This window comes from Camelus bactrianus, chromosome 14, assembly GCF_048773025.1.
Source record: "Camelus bactrianus isolate YW-2024 breed Bactrian camel chromosome 14, ASM4877302v1, whole genome shotgun sequence".
Classification (NCBI taxonomy): Eukaryota; Metazoa; Chordata; class Mammalia; order Artiodactyla; family Camelidae; genus Camelus; species Camelus bactrianus.
This window is the reverse complement of record NC_133552.1, coordinates 418,633-443,648: the sequence shown is the minus strand read 5'-3', so window position 1 is coordinate 443,648 and position 25,016 is coordinate 418,633. Positions and strand designations below refer to the sequence as shown.

General features: G+C 42.4%; 3 protein-coding genes across 10 annotated transcripts in view; all 3 read right to left on the bottom strand.

The window, feature by feature from the left end:
• MPHOSPH8 (M-phase phosphoprotein 8) overlaps positions 1-11,293 on the bottom strand; it is a 40,803-nt gene extending 29,510 nt beyond the window's left edge. For 2 of the 3 annotated variants that reach the window (XR_012511581.1, XM_074377853.1), the window contains exon 1: positions 10,921-11,293. Coding sequence is in view for 2 of the 3 variants with exons in the window: in XM_074377853.1 (XP_074233954.1) it covers positions 10,921-11,133 (213 nt within the window). In the remaining variant the exon portion in view is untranslated. The remainder of the gene's footprint in view (positions 1-10,920) is intronic. The other variant, XM_074377852.1, reaches the window with a different exon arrangement.
• Positions 11,294-15,110: 3,817 nt separating this feature from the next.
• Positions 15,111-24,605, bottom strand: LOC141573327 (protein mono-ADP-ribosyltransferase PARP4-like). Its single transcript, XM_074377856.1, has 4 exons — positions 23,911-24,605; positions 22,133-22,232; positions 18,815-18,947; positions 15,111-15,492 (listed from the first exon to the last, which is right to left on the bottom strand). The coding sequence occupies exons 1-4, from the start codon at positions 24,496-24,498 to the stop codon at positions 15,315-15,317; spliced, it is 999 nt and encodes a 332-aa protein (XP_074233957.1). The 5' UTR covers positions 24,499-24,605; the 3' UTR covers positions 15,111-15,314.
• PARP4 (poly(ADP-ribose) polymerase family member 4) overlaps positions 24,605-25,016 on the bottom strand; it is a 58,134-nt gene continuing 57,722 nt past the window's right edge. For 4 of the 6 annotated variants that reach the window (XM_074377846.1, XM_074377847.1, XM_074377850.1 and 1 more), the window contains one exon: positions 24,605-24,976. In XM_074377846.1, the coding sequence (XP_074233947.1) occupies positions 24,605-24,976 (372 nt within the window). The remainder of the gene's footprint in view (positions 24,977-25,016) is intronic. The other 2 variants (XR_012511579.1, XM_074377849.1) reach the window with 1 other exon arrangement.

Genomic DNA, 25,016 nt, shown 5'->3' with positions numbered 1-25,016 from the left:
ATAAAAGCTTGGAGAAACTATAAACAACTTATCACTTCCTCTATGGGAGGTCCCCGTCTGCTCAGAAGTGTTATACAAAAGAGTCAAAAAAAAGTCTGGCCTACGCAGGGGTCAAAAAAAAGAAAAAAGAACGTTCACTTTCTGAGATCATTTGCGAATTCCTTAAAACAAGTAAGAAAAGTCTGTTCAATCTAAATCCAGCCGCAGGTTCCCTCAGAGGGCAACTGCTTACTATCGTGGGATGGTAAAGGATCGTAGTTTAACTTCTCTCCCCTCCTAACAGGAATCGCCTGAAAGTTTCCTCTTAAAATGCCCTCTCAAGACACAAGAAGCTGGTAATTCTAACACTTTCTGGGGAAGAGGAAAGAAGGCGATTCAATCTTCAATCTATTTTGCATGTATTACTTTTCGTTTAATAACGAGTTTTTAAATTAAATAACACAACAATAAAACAAATTAAAAAGAAGAGAATGTTCTTCTCCTGAAGCAAGTGGCTTAAAACACACACACACACACAGACACAATCACACCAAAAGCAAAAGCAACAAAAACAAAATAAACAAGTGGGACTACATCAAACTAAAAAGCTTCCAAACAGCAAAGGAAACAGTCAACAAAATGAAAAAGCAACCTACTGAACGCAAGAATATTTGCAAATCATGTATCTGACACGGAGTCAATATCCAAAATATATGAAGAACTGACACAACCAAATAGCAAAACACAATCTGATTAAAAAATGGGCAGAAGAGCTGAATAGGCCTTTTTCCAAAGACAACATGCAGATGCCAACAGGTACCTGAGAAGATGCTCAAAACCACCAATCATCGGGAAAACGCAGATCAAAACCACAATGAGCTATCACCTAACACCTGTCAGAATGGCTGTTACCAAAAAGACAAGAAATATCAAGTGTTGACGAGGATATGCAGAAAAGGGAATTCGTGCACTTTTGGGTGAGACTGTAAATTAGTGCAGTCACTATGAAAACCACTATGGGAGACCCTGAAAAAATTAAAACAAACCTATCATATGATTCAGCCATCCCACATCTGGGTATTTATCCACAGAAGTGGAAACACTAACTCAGAAAGGTATGCATACCCCTAGGACCACTGCAGCATTATTTACAACAGCCAAAAGTGGAAATTACCCAAGTGTCCACCAAAAAATTAATGAACAGATAAATGTGATGTGTGTATACAGACACACACACGTATACGTAATCACATAGACCACACGTATATGCATGTGTGCACACACAGAGGAATATTATTTCAGCAATAAAAAAAGAATGAAATCTTGCCATTTGCAACAACATGGATGGGCCTCAAGAGCATTATGATAAGTGAAATAAGTCAGAAAGAGATAGATAAATACTATATGATCTTACTTATACATGGAATATAAAAAGAGCAAACAAAAAAGCAAAACCAAAACCCCACGCTCACAGATACAGAGAACAGATTGGTGAATGCCAGAGGCAGGGGGTGGGGGTGGGAAAAATAGGTGAAAGGGGTCAAAAGGCACAAACTTCCAGGTATAAAATAAACACGTCCTGGGTGTGTGGTAAGTGTACAGCATGGTGACTACAGTTAATAATACTGCAGTGCAGATTTTAAAGTTGCTAAGAATGTAGAGATGAAAGGCTCTCATCGCAAGAATAGAATTTTTTAGATTTTAACTAGACTTACTGTGGAGATCATTTCACAATGTGTACAAATATCAAATCATTATGCTGTACACCTAAAACTATTATAATGTTATATGTCAACTGTACCTCAATTTAAAAAAAAATTAAAATAAAAAATTGAAACCATAGCATCAGTGATCCATTTTTTATAAACCCAAGACTGAGGTCTTTTTCCGATTATATAAGCAATGTGCAACCTTTGAAAATCAATGAAAAACAGGAAAACCCCAATAAAAGTCACCCAAAAATACTGGTAACAATTTGACCTATTTCCTTCATGGTCTGCATTTATAAGTATGTATTTTATATATTTAAAACACTGGAATAATACCATGTGGGGGGACACAGGGAGGGCGTGTCACAAGCAGTAAAAGAATTTACTCAAGGCAAGGAGAAGATTAAGAATGAAGGAAAGTTTAATAGGTTCGCTGCTACAGGCAACAGCGGGCCACACAGACGAGAGATGCCTGTGAGCATGCCTGTGAGCGTGCAGTGCCTTTTAACTGGGGAAAGGGCTGTGAACGCAGAGGGACAGGGAAGAGATTTCTGACTGGCTCTAAGTGAGGCAGGGGCCTTGGTTCACCAGAAGAGCGTGGATTTGTGGCCCCGTGAGACAGAGACACCAGCTGACACCAGCAGGGTGGTGGGATTTATGACTCTGACAAGGAGGAAAGTGGGCTGAGACCAGTCAGCCTGAGCTCTGGTGAGATTAGCCATCTCCCAGGGCTGCTAATTCTGAGGGCAAATACCCGTCAGGACTCCCTCTTCTTCGAAGACCAGCAGGCAGACGCCTAAGGGCTGGAGGTATGGGGCCCGCAGGCACCAGTTAGCACGGCACACTACCAGTTTTATCTTGCTTTCTCACTTACAGATCAAACATTTCTCATTTTAGCATTATCCAAAAACATAATTTTTAGGACTGAACATTATTCCATTTTAAAAATACAACCAAAAATCAATGCCAACTCCCCCTCTGGAAACCAAAGGTTGTTTTGTTTCCAACTTGTGTTTTTATAAGTAAAGCTGTAACTCTGCTTAGCTTGTTAGAATAAATTCCCAAAGGAGAGACCGATGCGATCAAGTAATAAAGCCATTTAAACATTGTAAGAACAGACTGTCAAATGCCTTCCAGAAAAGCTGCTCCAATTTATACTTGACCAGACACAAGAGCCCACCCTCCCACATCAGGGGTCAGCAAGCTTCAGAGCAGCCTGCAGAACAGGCTGCCTCTGGTTCCACTCATCTCGTAAGCAAGGAATGATTCTACATTTGTAGTTGGTTGACAACAAGTCGTCACATCACTATCTTGCACACCTGAAACTAATATAACCTTCTAAGTCAATTTTATTTATTAAAAAAGTAAAACACACATGAAAACAAATCAAAAGAAGAATCATATTCACATCAAGTGTTTCACAATGTGCTGTGCACTGTCTAAACCTTGGCATTTATTAGCTCACTTAATCTTCAGAACAACCCTGTGAAGTTACTACTCATTTTACAGACTTAGTAACAAGTGAAGATTATACAGCTAAAAAGTAGTTCAGCTGAAATCGGAACCCAGGACCTGGGCTGCACGTGAAGAATTACCCGCAGTGCCAAGGCGGTCCCTGAGCCCTGAGGGCAGATCAGGTAACACAGTCTACTGAGTTCCCGAGAGGGAAGATCCCTGTCTTTGAGAGAAAGAAGGCATTTTTTTAGGAGAGTGAAGTCACATTTCTACCATGATAGGAAACACTAACTGTAAAATAATTCCCAAAACTGCCTCTAAACGGTCTAAGTCTAAAATGTCCACCATATGGCGATTTACAGAAAAAGCCTGCCGACCCCCGCCATTCACCACGTCCACTTACAAGACTGTCGTTAAACCACTTACGCTGTTTCTTTGAGAAACTCCCTGTCACGCGCCCGCTTTCACCACTGCTGCTCGACGTCGTGCTGGAGGTTCCAGCCAGAGCCATGAGGTAAGAAAAAGACACAGAAAGTGTCCAAGTTGGAAAGAAGGAAAACTATATTCACAGGTGATACGATTCTATATATAAAAAATCCCAAAGAACCCACAAGAAAGTAATCAGATCTAATAAGCAAACTCAGCAAGGTTGTAGAGTACAAGACACACAAAAATCAGCTGTGTATCTATACATCTGTAACACACAATCTAAAAAGGAAATTAAGAAAGCAACTCCACTTATAACAGCATCTAACGAATAAAACAGTCAGGAATAAACTTAATCAAGGAGGTAAAACAGCATTACCTCATAATCCAGCAATTCCACTCCAAGGTATATACCCCAAAGAACCAAAAACAGGGACTCAAACAGGTATTTGTACACACACGTCCAGTGCTGCGTTATTCACAAGAGCTAAAAAGTGGGAAACAACCCAAACAATCAGCAGACGAATGTATCAACAAAACGTGGTATATACACACGAGGCACTACTCAGCCCTAAGTGGGAAGGAGATCCTGATGCATGCTACAACAGGGACCGACCTTAAAAACACCATGCTAGGTGAAGTAAGCCAGGTGCAGAGGGAAGACATCTGTGATTCCATTTACACGAAGCACCTAGACCAGGCAGATTCCTAGGGACGGAGAGGAGGATGGGGGCTGCCGGGGCTGCGGGAGGAAGAGCAGGAGTCAGTGTTTGGCAGGGACAGAGCTTCAGTTCGGGAAGGTGACGTAGTTCTGGAGACAGACGGTGGGGGCGGCTGCACCACAGTGTGGATGGACTTAATGCCACTGAACCTATACTTAAAAATAGGTAAAATGGAAAATTTTAAGATCTATATATGTAAGACAATAAATTTTTTTATCTTTTTTCTTTTACTTTTTTTTGTTTTTGTTTTAACATTTTTTATTGATTTATTATCATTTTACAATGTTGTGTCAAATTCCAGTGTTCAGCACAATTTTTCAGTCATTCATGGACATATACACACTCACTGGTAAGACAATAAATTTTAAAGTTACCTACTTGTCTTTTGCCCATTTTCCTGCTCATTTATAAGAATTCCTTTAAACATCTGATGGCTATTAAATCTTCATCATATATATCCCAATTTTTCACTTCTCCATATTTTTGATTTTTCTTTTCTGCTCAATACCCAATCTCACTGAGAAGCAAGAACACACTCATGCAAAAGTTTTCTGCATGAACTGTACCAATCTAGCTACACACTTAACACTCTTCTGATTTTATTCACACAACCACCAAGGCAATAAACTTCCAAACTGAGGGCCAGGCACTGTCCCTCCCATTTCACCCTGCACATATGGGCACACTGCCTTTCAGTCATTCTGCTGTCTGTGGAAACACCAAGCAGCCGCATCCACTAGGGTTAGAAACTAAGAAATAATGAAAAAGAATAGACTTAATCTCTTAACTTTCAAAAATAATCCTGAAAATCCTTACAATTTTAATGTAATAATTAAAAGTCTATGTCAGTTTAATGGCTCAGCCACCTAACTGGGCAGGGGGACAGTGATTATAACAACAGAAAATGTATACACATTTTTTTTAGCAAAACTGCTCAAAGAGAAAACTACTAGTGTACGACTTGGAAAGAGCCTCTACGAAGGTGCAGTTAAAACTGACGATAAACCCAGGAGAGACAGCATGGTTGTTCAACCCGTATGAACAGAGGCAGAGGAAAAGAAATCCTAGTCAACAGTGTGCAATACTGCCTTTAGAAAGAGCAGTCTTCTTGATCTTGGTAGAAGCATCACATAAAGAGTTACATCATCATGGCAGAGTGCAGGATACCTCATAATCATAAGGTACCTGAATGTACCCAGTAACGGCACGGAAACAAACCATCCTGATTGGTGGGCCATGTTATTTCTGTGTGCATAAAAATAGTGGTAAATTTGTTACTAAATGCAGGTTAAAAAAAACCCCACACTATTTACTTTCAAATGGGCCAGGAAAAAAAATGTACACAAATAGAGGAAAAAAATTAAAGCCAATATTAATAATTGGGGGATCTGGGTGAAGGCCTATGGGAGATTCCATATAATTTCTGCAGCTTTTCTGATTTAAAAAAAGCAGTCAGAAAACTAGTAAAGTTTTATTTCAACAAAGAACACATATATAAACTTCATGCTAGTTATCAACTAAATCTGATCCAGTCAATGAGAACGAGGGGTATGAACAAACATCCTCAAGTATTACAGAGTATACTCCAGTTCTGGCTCCAGATTTAAGTCACTGTTACAGCTTTTATTTCAGCAGTTTTGATTCACTCATTTATTCAACAAATATTTATTGGGTATCACTATGTGTCAGGAACCTTTTGAGTCTCAGGGGTACAGCAGTATACAAAACAAATGAAATCTCTAAACTACATGTTCTTTTACAGGAGTCACGTCTATCCAAATACTGCGCAGGGCTTTGCTGTGTATTAAAAATTTTCACAATAGCCCTGGGATCTCTCAACTCATCTTCAAAGTTCCCCAAATAGTCTATTTTCTTGGTAGCCAAGTTTTCTTTTAGCTTAGTCAGTGAGCCAAACTAAAGGGCAGCAGACAGTCCTCCTATCCTCCCAGATTATATACACGAGGTAATTAAATTTTCTTGTTTAAAAAAGTCTCAAGGCCACTGAGTCCGAGTGTATTAAAAATATGAAATATTAAGAAAAAATGCAACTGTATTTAAGCATTTCAAGGACTTTATGTTAATAATAGAAATAACGATACCTGATCTGTTTTAGTATTGCTTTAAACACATCATAAAAAATGAGTTAAAATATCAATAATATTAGGAATATGAAGTAGAGAATAACCCCCTGCATTCAAAGTATTTTCAAATTACTTTCCCATATTCCCAGAGTTTCAAGTTTATAAGTAACAGCCAATTTGCTTGCTGGCAGCTGTATTACAGGTTTTAAATAACACAATTAATCAAGCAATATTCAATGCAAAACAATATAAGAATATGTCAGTTAAAATAAAAAATCCTTTTAAAGTACACGAAAACATTTACTTATACTCAAATGTTGGGAAATTATGCAATATATTTGTACGTAACTTACGGAAATTGGAAAATAATTTTATCTGGATGAAACCAAACATGTTACATAATTTACGAGCTTCAACTAAAGTAGGATTAGAGGGTAATTTACAGTCCTAAAGACATACAATTTACAAAAAAGGCTAAAAACAGTGAGCTATGGGGGGAGGGTATAGCTCGGTGGTAGAGTGCATGCTTACCATGCATGAGGTCCTGGATTGAATCCCCAGCACTTCCATTTAAACAAAATAAAAATAAGAACAGTAGGCTATGTATTCACCTTAAGATGTTAGAGAAATACTTACACAGTAAGGAAACAAAATTATAAAGAAAAAGCAGAAATAAATGAAATAATAAAGAAATACATAATCTAACATTTAATAAAGGGTAATATCACAACCAACTTTGGTTTATTCTATGAACACAAAGTTGATTTAACATTAGGAAATCAATGTAATTCACCATATTAGTGGAATAACGGAGAAAAATTATGCAATCATCTCAATAGATGCAGGGAAAAAATTTAATATAATTCAACGGCCACTCATAGTAGAAGTATTTAGCAACTAGAAATAAAGGAAATTTCTTTAACAAAAGGTAAATATACAAAAATTAATTGTATGTTTATATGAGCAACAAACAATAAGACAATGAAATTTTTCAAAAGACAATTTACCACTGCATCAAAAATACCAATTGTAACTAAAAGTCAATTTAATAAGACGTCAACACAGAAAGCTATAAAAATTATTGAAAGAAATTAAATTGATCCTAAATTTATCCAGATTCAATGTAAATCTCAATAAAAATTCCAAGTTTTTATGTGTGCAAGGACATTAACAAGTTGATTCTTAAATTTACAAGGCATTATTAAAGAACAAAAAAGACTTGTTTGATGAAACTTATCCTTACATTACACTATCAATTACACAAAATCAATTCCAAGTGAAGTGTAAATATAATACCTGAAAAGCAAAACAATTGAAAAAAATTACAGAATATTTAGGGTAGGGAAAGATCTCTTAAACCAGACATAAAAAGCATTCAACATCATGATGAAGTTTTCCTACACTGATCATATGAACTACAAAAATACACAGCAGGAAGATATTTGCATGATATCACCAACAAAGGGTTTGAACCTAGAATACATAAGGACTGCAACAAATCAATACAGACAGACAACTCAGTAGAAAGAAACTGAACAGGCACTTTATAAAATGACGCAAAAAAATGAAATAATAAACATGAAAAGATGCTCAATGATTTCAACACTGATTACTAAAGAAGGATTCAGAGAAATACAAATTACAAGTGGGTAATACTATCATATACCCCACCACAACTGGCTAAAAAATATGCAGACTGACAATATCACGTTAGGATGAGAAACAACAGGAATCCTTGTAAACCATTAGCAGGAATGTAAACCTGTACAGCCATTTTCAAAAAGTTTCCACTTAAAGCTAAAGACATATGCATCCTTTATGTCTGAACAATTCGACTCCTAGGTGTATATGACCAAAGAAACGTTTGTGCACAATACACTAGGAGACATGTTCAATAAAATTCACAGAAATTGGAAACAGCCCAAATGCCCATAGACAGTAGGAGAAAAGATACTGTGATATATTCATACAACTGAACACAGTTGGCCCTTTAACAACATGGGTTTGAACTGCAAGGTCCACGTATATGCAGGTTTCTTCCAATAACTATACCGGAAAATTTTTTAGAGACATGACAATTTTAAAAAAAGTCACAGATGAACCACATCGCCTAGAATGTTGAAAAAACTAAGAAAAGGTTAAGTATGTCATGAATGCATAAAATATATGTAGATACTAGACTATCATTACAAAGGCATAAAGTGAATGATATTTAACATAAAATTAATGTGTCAGTTTTCTTAATGTTTTGTAACTCTGCTTTCAAAGAATTATGTTACATATTCTTTTGTAATTGGAGAAATGAGGAGTATCAGCCTATTATTATTACAGGTAAGTGATGTCTTTAAAAATGTGTTTCCAATACTGTATTATGAATATGACTATAATACTGTATGTCATAAACATTTCCCAGTGATTCATTCATTCATTCATTCGTGTACAGGCTGGGCTGCCGTGAAGCAGCTGTATCGATTACCCTAGGCCACTGTAAAGAATGGTACTGCTGCTGCTTTATCATCAATGCATGAACTGTTACATTTTCATGTTACTTTTCATTTCTGATGTCTAGTTTTGGTAATACATGTAACATCTACAGTGTTCTGCATCATGTAAGACAATACTGATGTAGGTTCTGACAGGCGATTCACCTTGTAAACAGATGAGGTTAACTCAGGGTATATGGTACTGAAGATATATTCTCTCTTCCTTATGATTTTCTTAACATTTTTTCCTTTAGCTTACTTTATTGTTAAGAATACAGTATAAACACATAACATACAAAATATATGTTAACTGTTTATAAGTAAGGCTTCTGCTTCCGGTCAACAAAAGGTTATCAGTAGTTAGTTTTCGGGAGAGTCAAAAGTTATACGTGGATTTTCAACTGTGGGGGGGTCAGACACCCCCTAGCCCCCGTCTTGTTTGAGGGTCAACTGTACTACACAGTAACAAAAATGAAAGAAACTACAGCTCCAATAACATGGGTTAAATCTCACAAAGATAAACTGTTTAGCAAAAAGAGCACCCTCACACCAGACAAATAGTGAGATTCCATTTAAATGAAGGAAAAAATCAGGTAAAACTGAAGTACTGAGGAACGCATGCTTAGATGGGAAAATTACACAAAGAGCAAGAAGGCAATGACCACATAACAACGCAAGATAGTGATTCTGAGGGGTGGGAGGGAGTACTGATCAGAAAGGGGTTCAAAAGGGATTTCTGAGGCTGGCAGCCTATACTTCCTGACTTGGGTGGGGTTACACGGAGTTCTGACAAATCGCTATCAGGACCCTTATATTTGTCAACTGGCTGGCTCACTCAGCAACGTTTATAAAGTAGTTCTTACAAATCACCCATTTACAAAAGCACCTAAAAATCCAAAGCCCTGAGAACTAGAATTTTTACTCAATTTACATCACTGAAGTCTAACCCTCCTTTACTGTCTTAAACATTTAAGTTTCTTGGTTCATCTACTTCTGACTAGAACACGAGGCTTTAGGTACAATGCTGACAATTCTTGGAACTGGCAAAATTAAATACTGTATGAATAAGTAAAGCATCTTAATTCTGAAGATATCTTCCACCTGCCAAGCACCGTTAAATAAATACAGGTGTTACAAAGCAATCTAAGATTGCTTCCCCTCTCACCTCGATACTTACAATCCATTTGGGGAAATTACACATAAAAATGTTCCCATATTTACTGTATTGCAACTAACAACATAAATGACACTGGATTTCGATTATTTATCCCCCACTGGACAGAATTTTAATGTCAGCGACGGTGTCTGACTCAGTTCGTCTCTACATCCTCAGGACCTAACACAGCGCCTACCATGCAGCAGCTGAACACAAAAAAAGTCTGCTGAATGAATGGACAAAAAAATTTACACAAAGTAACATATGACAAATAGGAAATAACAGACAGTAAAAAGAACACAATATACAGAATGACAACCGTGTAGGGCCTTTGGTCATCTTGCACCTATTGGACTCAACCGGACTATTGTCCGTCATTCCACCATCCTCTCTCACCTGCCCCCAGCCTCCAGCCCACAACTCATCCCCTCATTCAACAGTCTGATATACACTGAGCAATTACTGCATGCTAGGCACTGGATCAGAGTGCTAGTGACACAAAAATTAATAAAAAGCATAGTCCCCGTATTGAAGGAGTCTACAATCTACAGTAGACAAGCCAGGACAGAATGACAATACCCTCAATGCTAAAACAGAGATCTACACAAAGGGTCACAAGGGCATAAACGAGGAAGCACCTCATTGCGGGGATCAGGGAAGCTGAGCAGGACCCCACCGGAGAGGGAGCGGGGCGCGCCGAGGACTCCCGGGACCCCACGCGCAGGGAGCCGGGACGAGGATGCTCCGGTTCTGGAGACCTGAGATGCCACCCTCTGGGGTGGTGGCGGGGACAATGGCCTACGGAGCGAAGCAGCGTTTCAACGTGACCCTGCGGCGCAGGAATCCCCCGCCCCCGCCCCCGCCCCCAGCACGGCCCCGGCGGCGCCGAGCGGCCCGGCCCCTACGTACCCCCTCGGTCTTCATGTCCAGGATCTTCTCCACCTCGAACACATCCTCGCCGTCCTCCTCGCTGTCCCCGACGGCCTCCGCTCCCTTCGCGGCCGCGCCCTTCTCTTCGCCCGCCGCCCCAACTCCTTTTCCTTCGACCACGGGCGACTCGCCGCTGCCGTCGGCACCCGAACCGGGAAGTGCGGCCGCGTTCGACCCCTCCGCCGCCGCCATAACGGAGCTCTGCAAGCGGCCGGGAGAGACGCTGCGACACGCGCCCCACGCTAGGCCCCGACCCTCAAGCCGCGGGACGCCGCTCAGCCAGAGGGGCCAATGGCGGGCTCGCCACCCACGAGCGACGCGCGCGCGCACACCAATGACGTCAGGGCGGGCGCGCCGGAGCCCCGCACGGCCCCCCGGAAGCGGGTGGGCGGGCCAAGAGGCGCCCCTGCCGGAGAGAAGAGCGCGGCGACGAGGCTGGGGAGAGGCTGCGGGGTAGAGCCGGAGGGGCGGGGCTAGAGCCACGTGGGCGGGCCGCGGGCGGGGCCTCCGGGCCGCGGGCGGGGCCTCCAAGCCGCGCCTCCAGGCTCCCTGGGGACAGCGGCGCCTGGTTTTCTGTGCGGTTTGTGAGCGACCCCAGTGAAACAGCTCCTGGTGCTGCTGTATCTTAGTGAGTGCTGCTAAAGGTAAGGTGTATTTTTTAAATCATGAGGCTAAAACATGTATTTTCTGATTTCTAGTTGGGTTTTTCCCCCTCACTGGGAAAAGTCAGAAGTCATCATAAAAGCAATTTGTCCGGGTTATGAATAATTGACAGAAACAGTCAGGACCCCCACCTCAAAAAAAAGAATTGTCACCCAGAGTTAATAGGTAAGATTTTTTTCTCACTTTGAATTGCAAATAAGCAGACTCTTTACGGCAGCGGGCTTTTTATTTGACGGTGGACTTTGTCTAAAAATAAATGCACAGGATCAGGGTTGTGAGTTCAGTTTCAGCTGGGGCAGAGCGAGGACTCCCGCTGGGAGCCAGCCCGCCTGAGGGCTGGGAGGGACGCCCCCGGAAACACGCGGGATCTCAGTGAAGGCGGCACGGGCAACCAAGCACACGTTTTGGCAGGTTGCTGCTAGTCACAAGGAGCACACAGATGTCCTTACTAATGGTTGTAGTACTTTTCTGGATACAGGGAGACGTAAGAAATTGGGCGCATAAAATCTTCTCCTGAAAATATCTAACTATCTGAAGGCCTTTTTTTTTGCCAGTTTTCCCCAGAGCACAAAGTGGGTCCTGCCTGATCCCCTCTCCGGGTGTATTGAAGGTCAGTGACTGCAGTGGTCAGTGACTTCATTCTCGTAGAACCAGGTGGTGAATGACAATTTATAGTTGGCAACTTAATTTACAAAATTAACTCTTTTAAATGAACTCTCTGAAGTTAGTTTAAGACTAATATATGATCCAGCAGATCCCTTTGGAGGGGATCACCAGGTCTCTGAGTTGGCTCAATGATTTGTTTAGCTTACTAAGTGCACCCTAGGCACCATCCCATACTAGGCATTAGGATTCCAAAGATCAATACATAGTATCTGCCTTCCAGATACTCTCAGTCTATATAGGAAGACCCACAGCAATTCTGATAGTTAGATATCTTTTTAAAAATAAGTTTTTAAAAGTATTACAACAAAATAACACTAGTTGATGGTAGAAAGCTTATTTTTTTTTTCAGAATTCCAGCTAGTAAGTGAAGAAGAAAAATCGAGAATCTCAATATTTTATAAATGATTCAGACAACAAAGTCATTAGCTGAGAGACCAATGAGGAACTGGATGCCAAAGTATCTCTCCACAGACAATTGATGGTTGTGGGGAAAACACAACTTCAGGTTGGAAACCCGCTGACCAACGTTAGCATTACTAGAAGTAGAACAATGAGGGGCAGGGTAGAGGTCAGTGGTAGAGTGCATGCTGAGCATGCAGGAGGTCCTGGGTTCAATCCCCAGTATCTCCACTTGAAAAATAATAAATAAATAAACCTAGTTACCTCCTACCCCCCAAAAGTAGAACAATCAGACTTCATGGCTCATGTTGACAAAAATGTGGATGCTTCATCTACTCAGAACTTTAGGTCCAATTTCCAGTTTACAAGAACTATGGGGAAAGTGCAATGGAAATAATCAGACAAACTCAGAATGTGGGATGTTTTGTAGGAAAAGTGACCTGTTTCTCCAATAGCAAAAGAAGAGGGAAGAGAAGGCTGTCCTAAATGTATAAAAACTTGACAAAATATTTTAAGTCTTGATGGGTTTCATTATGCTATTTACTCTGTTTTTATGTATTTCTGAAATAAAAAATTTAACTTATATGTGTTCATTGTAAGATTTTTCTCAATTAATTCAAAAATGTATAAGATAGAAATAAAGTTCCTATTCCCCAAAGGTAGGCAGTTTGGAATATGACATGCCAGATTTTTATCTCATACGTATTTAAACACCCATTTGTATAACTTTAAAAGGAACTCTATTGCACATGGTTCTGTAATTGCACTATATATAACATAATATATGCACATGTGGGTGAGTCCATATTTCTGTAAGATGAACTTCTAGAAGTGGAATTCCTACTAGTGGAATTTATAGGTCAAGGAGCTTAGTGATTCAATTTTTGTCTTCCAGTTTTTATTGAGATATAATTGACATATACTACTGTATAAGTTTAAGGTATACGGCATGATGACTTGACTTACAGACATCCTGGAATAATGATCACAGTAAGTTTAGTGAATATCCATCATCTCATATAGGTACAAATAAAATGAAAATAAAAATATTTTTTCCTTGTGATGTGAGCACTTAGGATTTACTCTATGAACAATGTTCAGGTATAACATACAACAGTGTTAATTATACGTATCATGCTGTACAGGACACCCCTAATACTTATTTGTCTTATAACTGGAAGTTTGTGCTTTTTGACCACCTTCATCCAATCCCCCCTGCCCCTGCCCCCACCTCTGGTAACCACAGATCTGATCTCTTTTTCCATGAGTTTGCTTTTTTGAAGTATTAATTGACCTACAACACTATATTAGTTCCTGGCACACAATATAGTAATTTGATTATTTCTAAGCATTATGAAGTGATCACCACATAGTGGTTTAAATTTTGACAAACACTGTAAAATTTTCTTTCACTAGTATCTGTTTCCAGTTACAGTGTAAGGAAGTGTCTGGTTTGTCTTCTGTGATGATGTCAGCAGACAAGTAGGCAAGGCCAAGGCCAAGGCCTGGCTGATCTGCCCAGTAAAGGGTAACAAACCCGTTGTAGACGTAGACAGCTTATTACATAACCAGCAAGAGGGGAGAGCCGTCAAGAGGTGGCTCCCCGTGCCCTCGGCCTAGGCCCCCAAAGGAACCGGGATTGGATCATGAGCCACAGCTCTACCTTGAGCTCACACGTCGCCTGCCCTAGGAGGTGATGAGAAATGTCTCCTCCCCTAGGAGACAAGGAGACAGGGAGGAGGGGGCCTCACAGCAGCCCTCACCAGCCCCCATCTCTGGCACCAGCAGGCTCACAGGCTTTCTGCTAGACTCAGGGAGCAGGCTGGGTCTCTCATCAGGCTACTGTCAGCCACTGGAGACAAGGCAGGGCAAGCAGCAGAACGGGGCCCTGAACCAAGGCAGGGGGGCAGGGTGGCAGCGGCGTTTGTGGTGAAGGCAGGACAGGCAGAGGGACAGCCTCAATGTGCCTCCAGGAACGGGGGCTTCCCGTCCAGGCAGAGCGGTGACAGCCTGGAAATGATGTGGTGGCGGGAGGTGGTCAGCAACCCTGCAAGAAATGACTCAAAGGGTCAGAGACCTGAAAAAAATGCAAACTGTGAACCGTGGAGAACATAACATAGGAGAAAGTCTAATGCCCTTGCGTGTGGTAGTGACATTTAGTTGCAACACCAAAGGCGAGACCCATGAAAGAACTACTTGGGACACCTATTTCCTCTAAGTAACAAGAAAGGCGTCCAGGGATCTGCAGACGGGACCACACCAGGGAGCACGCGCACCGAGGGCCCTGGACGCAGGCGTGATGCCAGGATGGCTGCCGGGGCCAAAGACCCTCTTTTCTCGCGGCTGGGCCAGCTGCCTCCCAGATTCCGAGCAGAGAAGAAGCAGCTTCCAGGATGGTCCTCGTGTACCGCATCACCTTAAAACACTCAAACCCCAAAATCTGCCATATTGAAATTTTTATTTTATAATGCTTGTTAGTTCATCACAACAATAAAGACTGCTTCCACTGATTTTAAAGTGACCGCTACATTGAATAAAATCACAAGTTTTGCTATAGGTATCCATTAATATCTGATTATTTTGTACACAGAAGCATGAAGAAAGACAGTTTAAACTGCAGTCATTTGCTTCGGCCCTGGCAGTGGTTACCGCCTGTGAGGCCTGGCAGTGGTGCCTGCAGGCTGCATCCCCAGCAGCTGTTTGGTGGCCGAGTCCCAGTCTTTACCCAGCTCGAGCCGCCAGCAGATGGAGGGATATTGTCCTTCAGTTCTTCTTAGCCACTCACTTGCTTTCCGTATTTCCTCAAAAGCCCAGGGGATACGCCTAGATTAAAAATAGTTTTTCTGTCAATTTTGGGATATAATTACATATGAAATATAACATGGACCAGATCCAGCACATTATATCAGACGAAATCTGTCAAAAATTAACACTCTTCATAGCAGCGGTTCTGACATTTTTATGGGAGTTCTTCCACCAGCCTGACATGGTGCTTTTAGCCCCTTCCTCACATGGTGAAGCATACCAGGCCCTCGCCGCCCGGCGCCACCGCCTTCATGGGCGTCCCTGCTGCCCCCAGGACCACGCCAGCTTTCACACGTGTTACCAATGGTTGACTGTCATCCTCTGCTCATCCTCCAAGCACAAACCCAGCGCTGTGTTCACACTAGGCTTCCACCTGTCCCTCCCTTTTGCTCTTCTGGGAATTCTCACCTCAAACTAGTTACTGGTAAAGTCCCTGAGAGTCACCCACGAAACTGGCATATATTTAATTTTACAACACAAACTGGCAACAACTTACTAGTAAAATGTGCATAACATAAAAACTTCTAGTTTGTGTCCATAAAATGCTGTCGAATATTCAAGTCTATTTGAGACTGAGAAAAATTGAGATTTCTCATTAATATTAGATAGGTGTTTCCTTGTTTGTTTTGTTACCTGCTAGAACTTGTTAGCAAACAAGCATTGACATATATTAAAGGATACGGGAGGACACGAAGAATTTGGAAAGTCTCTCTATCATTCTGATTTTTCTCCCCTGGGAGCTGGGATGTGGGCCATCAGGGTCCTGTGGTGGTTGAGAGCTGGGTTTGATCCTGCCTCTGTAATCACACAATGTACAGCCCTCACTCAACCCTGCAAGCCTCAGTTTCCTCAGTTATGCCACTAATACAAGATCCCATGTGTTTGTTGTGGGGATTAACAAAACGCATGAATTTAACATATTGAACGGTCTCTGGCACCGAGCAGGCAATCCATAAAGGTTAGCTGAGTACCTGGGGACCTGAACACCTAAACAGCAAGCGAGCCCAAGGAGGTTAAAAGACTGATGGTTCCCAGTAATTACTAGTCTGCTTAGAGTCACTGACCACTGGAGGCAAAAAGACTGATTTAAAATATTCTCACAGATTCAACTGGCCTTCCTTTAATCCAGTTGGTCTCTGAACTTTTGACTGACCACCCCACCAGTATGAAAATTTTGTTTGTACACCTCCAAGCAATGTGCTGCCGCATTAATGTTATGGACATCATGAAGCAGAAAAAATAGAAAAGTTTTAAATATGCAAAAAGCAGGAAATAAACATTACTTAAAAGAGTTTTATTTATTAAAGTGCCAACAAACCATATTGTTATCTCACAATAACAGTACTACAGTAAGAGTAATGTGATGGAATATATTTCATTATCTTGGAAATCTTGGTTTAATAATTTGTGCTACTGCAGTTCAAAAGGAGGCTGAACGTTATTAATCCTTATTCTAACGGTTATCACACAGTAAGGAAAAGATTTAAATAGAAGTGGTTGTGCCTGTCAAATCAAAGACTAACTTTTCAGTCTATTCATTCTTCAAAGTATTTTTCTTGATACTCATTTAATAAACTCCCATTTTTCTCAAGGAGTTGTTTTGGCAAACTAATGAGAAAGTGTTGCTCTTTTTAAAAATGAAGGCACATATTCCATAGAGTAAAATGCTCAGTTAATGATCGTGTAAGTGTCTGTTTTGTGTTTGGTGCAGTTGGGAATGGAGAATTTAATCGTTGTTGTGAGAGGGTAAAAACAGATCTACTAATTTATTTTAATTTCATCCGTAAACATATTATCTCTACGGGATAAGAACTTTTTCTTAAACATGACACTTAAAAACAGTGATAAATAATTCTTTAATATCACAAAATATCTAGGTAATGTTTAAATTTCCCTAATTGTCTTTTTTTTTTTTTTAATGCAATGGGTCTTGTTCAAATCAGGATCCAAACAAGGTCCACACATTGCCTTTATGTGTGCCGAACATCTTTAATCGACAGGTTCCTCCTCTCCCCTCTTCTTTCACTGTCATTTATTTCCTCCCGTTCCAGACATTGCTGCCTGCATTCCCGCAGGAGGACTTAACATGTCCAGTCTCTGTTCTCTGACATCTGATCTTCATTATGTAAAATCCCTATACAGTTTCCAAGTCAAAACCATAAAACGAGGCACATTAGGCGAAGCCTTACTTCCATCCTGTCTCCTCCCCAACCCCCCAGAGATAATAATATTTTACTAGTTTTATTAGCTTTCCCCCATCTTGCCTTTTGAAAAACATAAGCAAACTGTGTGTGTGTGTGTGTGTGTGCGTGCGCGTGTGCGCGCGCGTGCATAGGCGGCCTCTGCCTGGGGTATGGACGGGGTGCTGACGGGTAAGGAGGATTCTGACGTACACTCAAGGCCTCTTGCGGTCCCCGGGGCCGGCCAAGGGCGAGGGCGGGGCCCCAGAACTGGCTCTTTCCACACTGCCCCATTTTAGCAGAAAATTCTAAATCTGAACCTGGTCTTCTAGGTGCTTCTAAAGTTGTATTTATCAGGGTAGCGCTTTAGACGTATTTATTTTAACAGTTCGCTAGTTTGATTTACAAGTTTTAATACTTAGACATATAGCATGTGGGTTCCTATTTGTATTCTTATCCCAGGCCCTGCAATTGTTAGATTTTCCAAAAGCACATAAAAGAAATACACTGCAGTGAAAACAGTACTAACCAGGACCCAAACAGCTAGGCCTCCGTGTAAGCGACAAGTAAACTCTCCAAGCCCCAGTTTCCTCTCAACCCAAGAAGTAAAAATACTGTCTGTCTGGCCTCCCCAGGAAGAGCTCTGGGAAGATGTTCCCTGCGGACAAAGTATCTCTGTGCTCACAATTCCGCGTGGCTTCCTCTCAGGTCAGTCAGGAGCTGGCTGAGCTTTTTTCCCCTAAATAACCCATCTCCTCCCTCCACATCCCCACCCCCATACACAGTGTCAGCTACAGCCTGGAAAAAGCTTTTCTAAACAGGAAGTTATTGTAAAACAAGTTACTTCCAATTATTGCATAAAAACAAGCTGATTTGTGGCTGCTCAGCGTAAATTAGGCATCGACTTTCATTCAATGTAAAAGTGGCAAAAAAAAAAGTTGATTATTTTGTGGGGAGGAGGGAATAACTGTTAATTTAGGAATGACTCTTCATAATTATTATATTAGACCCACAAACATATAATAAAGACCTCGCTGATACACACATACACTTGCCACAGCTTCTTTTCACTCCTGATTAAAACAAATGAACAAAATGAAACAAACTGGGCTGAGGGCAAAAAGAAAAAAAAAGATTGACAGGACAAGTGAGTGAGTCACCTGGAAACAGAAGCGTCATCCAGTTTCATCAGTGACCTGGAGGGTTCTCCCTGCCGTTCCAGCCTGGAGCGGAGGAAGTGCAGGACGAGAAACGTGGCGACCAGGTCTAGGAGCCGCTCTCTCCCTTTCACACCTAGAAGCGGAAACGTGTTTTACGTCTGTTAGAAGCTCTGCACCCCGCCTGGACCTGCTTACCAAAGTTCTAATGAAGACTTACAATACCAGCAAACGGCAATACGTTCGCGCTTCACAGAACTCTGTAACACTCTTCAAGGTCCTTAGTTAGCCTGCTATTTAAATAAAAAAGGAGGGCGAGTGGGGCAAGTTCTGCCGTCATATTATCCTGACGGCTGCTAGGAACCTGAATCACACCTGAGCCCCCTCTCTGCCACCTTTAGTAACCAGAGGTGCAGGAAGTGCTTCTAGGTTCCTGCTACAAACAGCTCAGAGGAATAACCCCAAACATGCAATAGATAAACAACTGACACGGCTGATTAGATCACGGCATCAAATTATTCTGAGTGATCGGCAGTCTTGAAATTGTTTTCTAGGCCCAAGATGGTGCTGCTCCTGTCCTGGGGGCCTGGGCAGCAAAACAAAATTGTGGTAATTTTTGTGTCCCTGGTAACTCTCTGCTTGACCAGAAACATGCCACATCCAGGCAGCCAAACCTCAAACACCAAGCGAGCGCTGGGGTCTGATTCCCTGTTCCTCGACCTTTCCAAGTAAGGTCGGCCAGTCAGCCGGGCACTTCCTGTCTCCTGCTCACCTGCCTCTACAAAAGCTTGCAGCCCTTGCCCCTGACTTTGCCATTCTCCCGGCTCAAGATGGAGACTGCCTGCTTCGTCAAGTGTGAAATAAAAAATGTTCAGATCAATCGATTATTTAAACCGTGCATACTGGTAACCAGTGTTAGTTACCCAAATCAAGATATTTTACTGTATTATGAAATACCAAAATTGAAAATCAATGTTTAAGTCTATTGAACCCAGAAATTAACACATTTGAAATTTTAAAATGCGAGTCGTGTGTTTGAATGACTTTATATAAACATTTTGATTCTAAATATTGTTATTTTTCAAACCTCTAATGTCATGAAACCAAACTTTTCACAGCTGTCTTGAGAGGGTTCAGATCAGGCCACCCCAGAATCTGCCACTTTGGCGAGTAGATTATTTCGAGCTGAAGGCTGTCAAGACCCAGGAGACCCAGGAGAAGCTTTTCACGTCGCCCTGAACTGCCAGAAACAAATTAGAAAGGGTGTGTGCAGAGCTGCTGCCAGAGACAGCCTTCTCTGAGCCTGACCTGCCTGGCAGGCAGGCCTTTGTTTACAAGCGTTTCCTCTTCTCATCTTCCTGGGAACTGCTCCCCCTGAAGCCCTAGCGCCCTTATCCCTTTCATCAAAATTTTAGAGAAAAAAATCAGGTACTATTTATTCAATATTTTTCTACCCATCCTCTCTCTCTCCTTCAGGGATTCCAGTTACACAAAGGTTAAACCTTCTGACTTGTTCCACAGGTTTTCAATTCTTTTTTTCACTCTGTTTCTTCCTTTCTTTCTATGCTTCAGTTTGGATAATCTTCATTCACCATTTTATATTATTATAATTTGAGTTACATGATCCCTTTTTTCTCCCTATTTTGTCCATTCTGCTATTAAGCCCGTCTGACGACCTTTTCATTGAAGACACTGTATTTTCCAGTTCTAGAATTTTCCTTTGGTTCTTGTAGTTTCCAGAGATCTCTTTGTTGAGATTCCCCCGCTGTTCAGCCACTCTGTCCTTTCTGGTAAGTCCTTTACTGTATTCACACGAGCACCGTTCAGGTCTGTGTCCACGCGTCCCAGTGTCCGGGGCACTGCAGGCCAGTGTGTGCGGTGCGTTTCCCCCGATGTCAGGTCGTACTTCCCTGCTTCTTTGTGAGTTATTTTCGTTCTGTTCTGAACACTGAAGGCGATACCTTGTAGAGACTCTGGATTGTGTTACCTTATCCTAAAGATTGCTGCGTTTTGTTCTGGGGGATTCTCTGAAGGCTGTGCTTAGGGCGTTGTTAGGGTGGGCCTACTTCGCTCTCCCCTTCATCCTGTGGTAGGGCCCTTGATTGTGAGCTACGGTGCTCAGGGCTCTTTTGTGGTTTCAACGGCAAGCCTGAGACATTTATCAAGTCTCTAATTTGCTGTGACTTGAACACCAAACCGTGTCTTCCCAACACCTGGCAGCAGGTGAAATCTCTGCTCAGCTCTTCAGCTTCCCAGCTGCTGTTGCCTTTTCCTGGATTCCTTGGAGTCACCCCCTGTGTGTGCATAGGCTACGGAAAGCCAAGGATCTGAGGGCGATTTTTTAAGCAGATTTCAGAGCTCCCTGTTTCGTGGCTCCCTCGTTTCTAGGATTTTCACCTTTAATTTCCAGCCCCTGTGGGAGCCTCAAACTCTGACCCCTGTGCCATCCTCCCATTAAGACTTTCTATGTCAGCTCTCACCTCCAAGTGCCTCATGAACTGAGAAGTGCCTTCAGGTGAAAAGCGGGCTAAACGTGCAGCTCACCGGGTTTGCTTCCCTTCTTTCAAGGTTTGAGTCCCCTCTAGTTTCTGCCTGCTTTTGATTGTATTCCAGGCCTTTGATGGCTTTAAAATACCTTGTCCAGGGTTAGTAAGTGTTATTGGCAGGAGTTAGTCAGCTCTTCTTTCATTCCAGGAACTGGAACTCTCTCCTCATGGAAACTGTCATCATGACTTTTTCGTCTAGGGCAATTCGAGGGGCACATTTCCCAGCCCCCTGGCATCTGGGTGGGGCTCTGGGGCTAGTTCCTGCCTCATGTTCTCTCTCCTTCCTGTCTACCAGCTAGATGATGCCAGAGTAATTTTTTTCTTCTTTCTTTTTCACCAAAGTAATTTTATTTTTTAAATTTTTATTTTTTTATTAAAGTATAGTCAGTTTATACAAAGTAATTTTTAAGACATGTTGACGGTAGAGCCACGATATGGAAGGAGCCTGGGTCTCTCAGCGACCATGTGGAGTGGACACCTGCTAACCAATGCTCATCTGCGATGTGGGAATGGAAGTGATCTTTGTGTTAAGCTACTGAGATTTTGGAATTTTTATAGCAGCCATTGCTACTTATGCTAGCAAATTTGCATAGGTGGTACCCTAGCTAGTGGTAAAGATACGACTAGAAATTAGTTCCATTCTTTGTTGGTTAACAAACAAATACAATTCCATTCACTTGTAACTTTAATTACTACAGTAGGACACTAGTTTACAAAAAAAATTTATAACACTTAACGAGTATGCCATTTAATAAACAGAAAAATGGTGACTCACCTAGAGATCGTATGCCTTTTTTTTCAAGAAAACTGATTAAAATATTTATGTCAAGGTTTAATATAAATCCCAGCTCTGGTGTAAGTTTCCAGAAGCCATCCTATGAAATTAAGAAAACAAACTTGAGTCACATTATTGAAATTTCATCACAGAGTTAGTTATGTAATGAATAATATGTTTTCAATTTTTCCAGTTCCGTTTATTAAGACATTTATTACTGTAAAATCAAAGTTCTTCATATACTTGTGACACAGTTTTGTTGGGAATCTCAAAAATGCTACGGACAGTAAGTATCTGGTGGCATTTATAATAAGTCAGGAAAGAGGCTCATGTGTAAAGATTTTTAGAAATAGTATTATACATTTTTCTTCTAGTAATGCTTTGAAACAATGTTTCTCAAGCTTTTAAATAGCATGATTCCTTTTATTCAACATTAAAAATGTGTCATGATGTCTGAACTAACCTTTACCTCAAGCTTACAAGAGTGTTGTAAGCCTGAATGTGGAAATCCTAACCTTGAAGCAGATAAACCCCAGGTCCCAGTGAACTGATACAGGGATCAGAAAGAAAGGTGAGGTCATAGGCAGGTGCCAGGTTAAAGGGTCTACGGCAATAATTTGAAAAATAACAGGAGTGATTAAAAAAAGTAACACGTGCCAACCGGTACTGAGCTAGTACCAAGGGCTGTTTTTTTAATCTTCTCAGCCACTTCTTGTGGAGGTACTGTTCTCACGACCACTTTGCAGATGAGGACACTGAGGCACAGAAACGTGAGTAGCTGGTCCAAAGTCACACAACTAACGAGCAGTAGAAGCAGGAGTTGAGCCCCGCAGCCTGGCTGCAGGGCCCACAGACAGCAGCTCGGCCACACCATCCCACGTTCTCTCAGGCAGGGAAGCTGGGCAGCTGTTATTATTTTTAATAATAATATTTTTATTTTAATAACCTGTTTAATAACCCTAGCCCTGTCCCTAAGCACTCCATGAAACAGACGCTATTACTACTCCCATCAGGGGGAAGACCCCGAAAGGCTACCTGACGTGCCCCAATCACGCAGGGGCGGGGCTAGGACCCAAACTGAGTCTTACACTAAGTCAAGTTGCTTTTCTGCTTCACAAAACTACATCACATCAAAACAAATAATTACAGATGTAAGATGGGGCCTTAGTACCGCTCAGTGCCATTGCAAGAACCACATTTATAGAGTCTTTACTAGCTTCACGAACGGGATGATAATCCCGAACACAGTCTTCCATGTTGAGCGGCAGCCCAAAGACCTCACGTGAAGGCGCGCAGGTGCGCGCACAGCCTCACAGCGAGGTCAGGGTGAACTCACCAGTTCTAGAACCTCTCCCCATGACCCATCCAGGGAGGCTAGTTTCCTTCTACTTTTTTTCCTTTTTTTTTCTTTAAATGGAGGTACTGGGGACTGAACCCAGGACCTCGCCCATGCCAAACACAGGCTCCACCCCTGACTACGCCCAGGCCCCAGGGAGGTGGATTTTCAGTTGAGGAACATGAACACTCACTTCCACGGTGTTCTGGCCTAACAGGTGAATACAGGTAGGTAAACACCAGCCATCATTGAGCACACTGTTCGTTCAACTGGCGTTTTTCAAAACAAGGTTTTCTGTGAAGGAAGCAGTGCCACATCCGGCCCCAGCCCCTCACCTCACTATGGACTGGCAGTGGTTGGTGTGATGACCAGGTACTCTGACTAGCATGGCTCTAACCCTGGAGCTCAGTAAGGCAGACACAAGGAGAAACAAGAGCAGTACCTCAGTTTGCAGGCTGAAGAGTTCAGCCCAGGGCACGGGACGCCTCCAGCTCTGTCCGCAGGCTCTACCTTCCTCATCTTTTTGTGCCTGAAAGCTTGTGGCAAAGTCACCGCTGCTTCTGTCAGACTGTGCCCTACTTTGCACCTGCTTAAACATCATCATCAGAGAGCTCTGTGTTTTCTTAATGTCTGTTTTAGAAGAACTCTCATGACGTGAAAAGTCACGTTGGAGAGGCTCTGACTGTGCAGCTCTGGGAGGACTGTCTGACGGAGGAGCAGCCCCCGGTTCCTGGCTAGCGAGGGCAAACAGACCTCCTGGCCGCTGGTAACTGGTGCTCAGTGATGCTGGGGAGCTTTGAGAATAGAGAGCAGGGTGGTGACAGCCGAACCCCGCGGCTGGAACAGGGGGAGGAGCTCTGGGAGGAGGGGGAAAACGATGCTGCTGCAGGGGAGAGTCCAGCTCCGGGCGGAAACCCGCAGGGCCGCAGGGGGCGCCCCTTGGCTCAGTTCCAGGGGGCTGTGGTGTAAACCAGGCACCCGGAGGAGGGCACCCCACGAGGAATTTGAAAACTGGGCTCTGGGGAGACATCCAGCGAAGGAAACCCTGCTCATGAGAAGCGTCAGCGCAGCTGTCCCACTCCAGGTCCTCATCAGCCTCATCATCCTTGTAGGACACGAACAACTGCTGGGGATCCTCAGGAGAACCAAACAGAGCTCTGAGGGGCTGAGTTGGGAGGGCAGGGTGGAGGACAGCCAGCAAAGGCGGGCACTAGGAGATGGGATGAGCCAGGGGCGGCAAAAACACTGGAAACAGCCATTTTTTGTGCAATGGCTTTTGTAAATAGTGGTTTAATTTCTGTTTGCTTAAACGACTCCACCTGACTTAAATCCAACAGCCTCTCCACACCCCTGCATTCAGAACTGAGTGTTCCAGGTTCTTCTGGTGGTTGGGGACCTAAGCTAGCCACTTCAGAATCTTTAGAAACTTTCAGCTTCGACGATTTACGTCTTTTAATCCGAAGTTTGAGTTTCAGGCCTTCGTTCCATTCAGAGACAGATGACAGAGGCTGTGCAGAGAGAGAAATCACAGTGTGAGGGAGAGGCCGG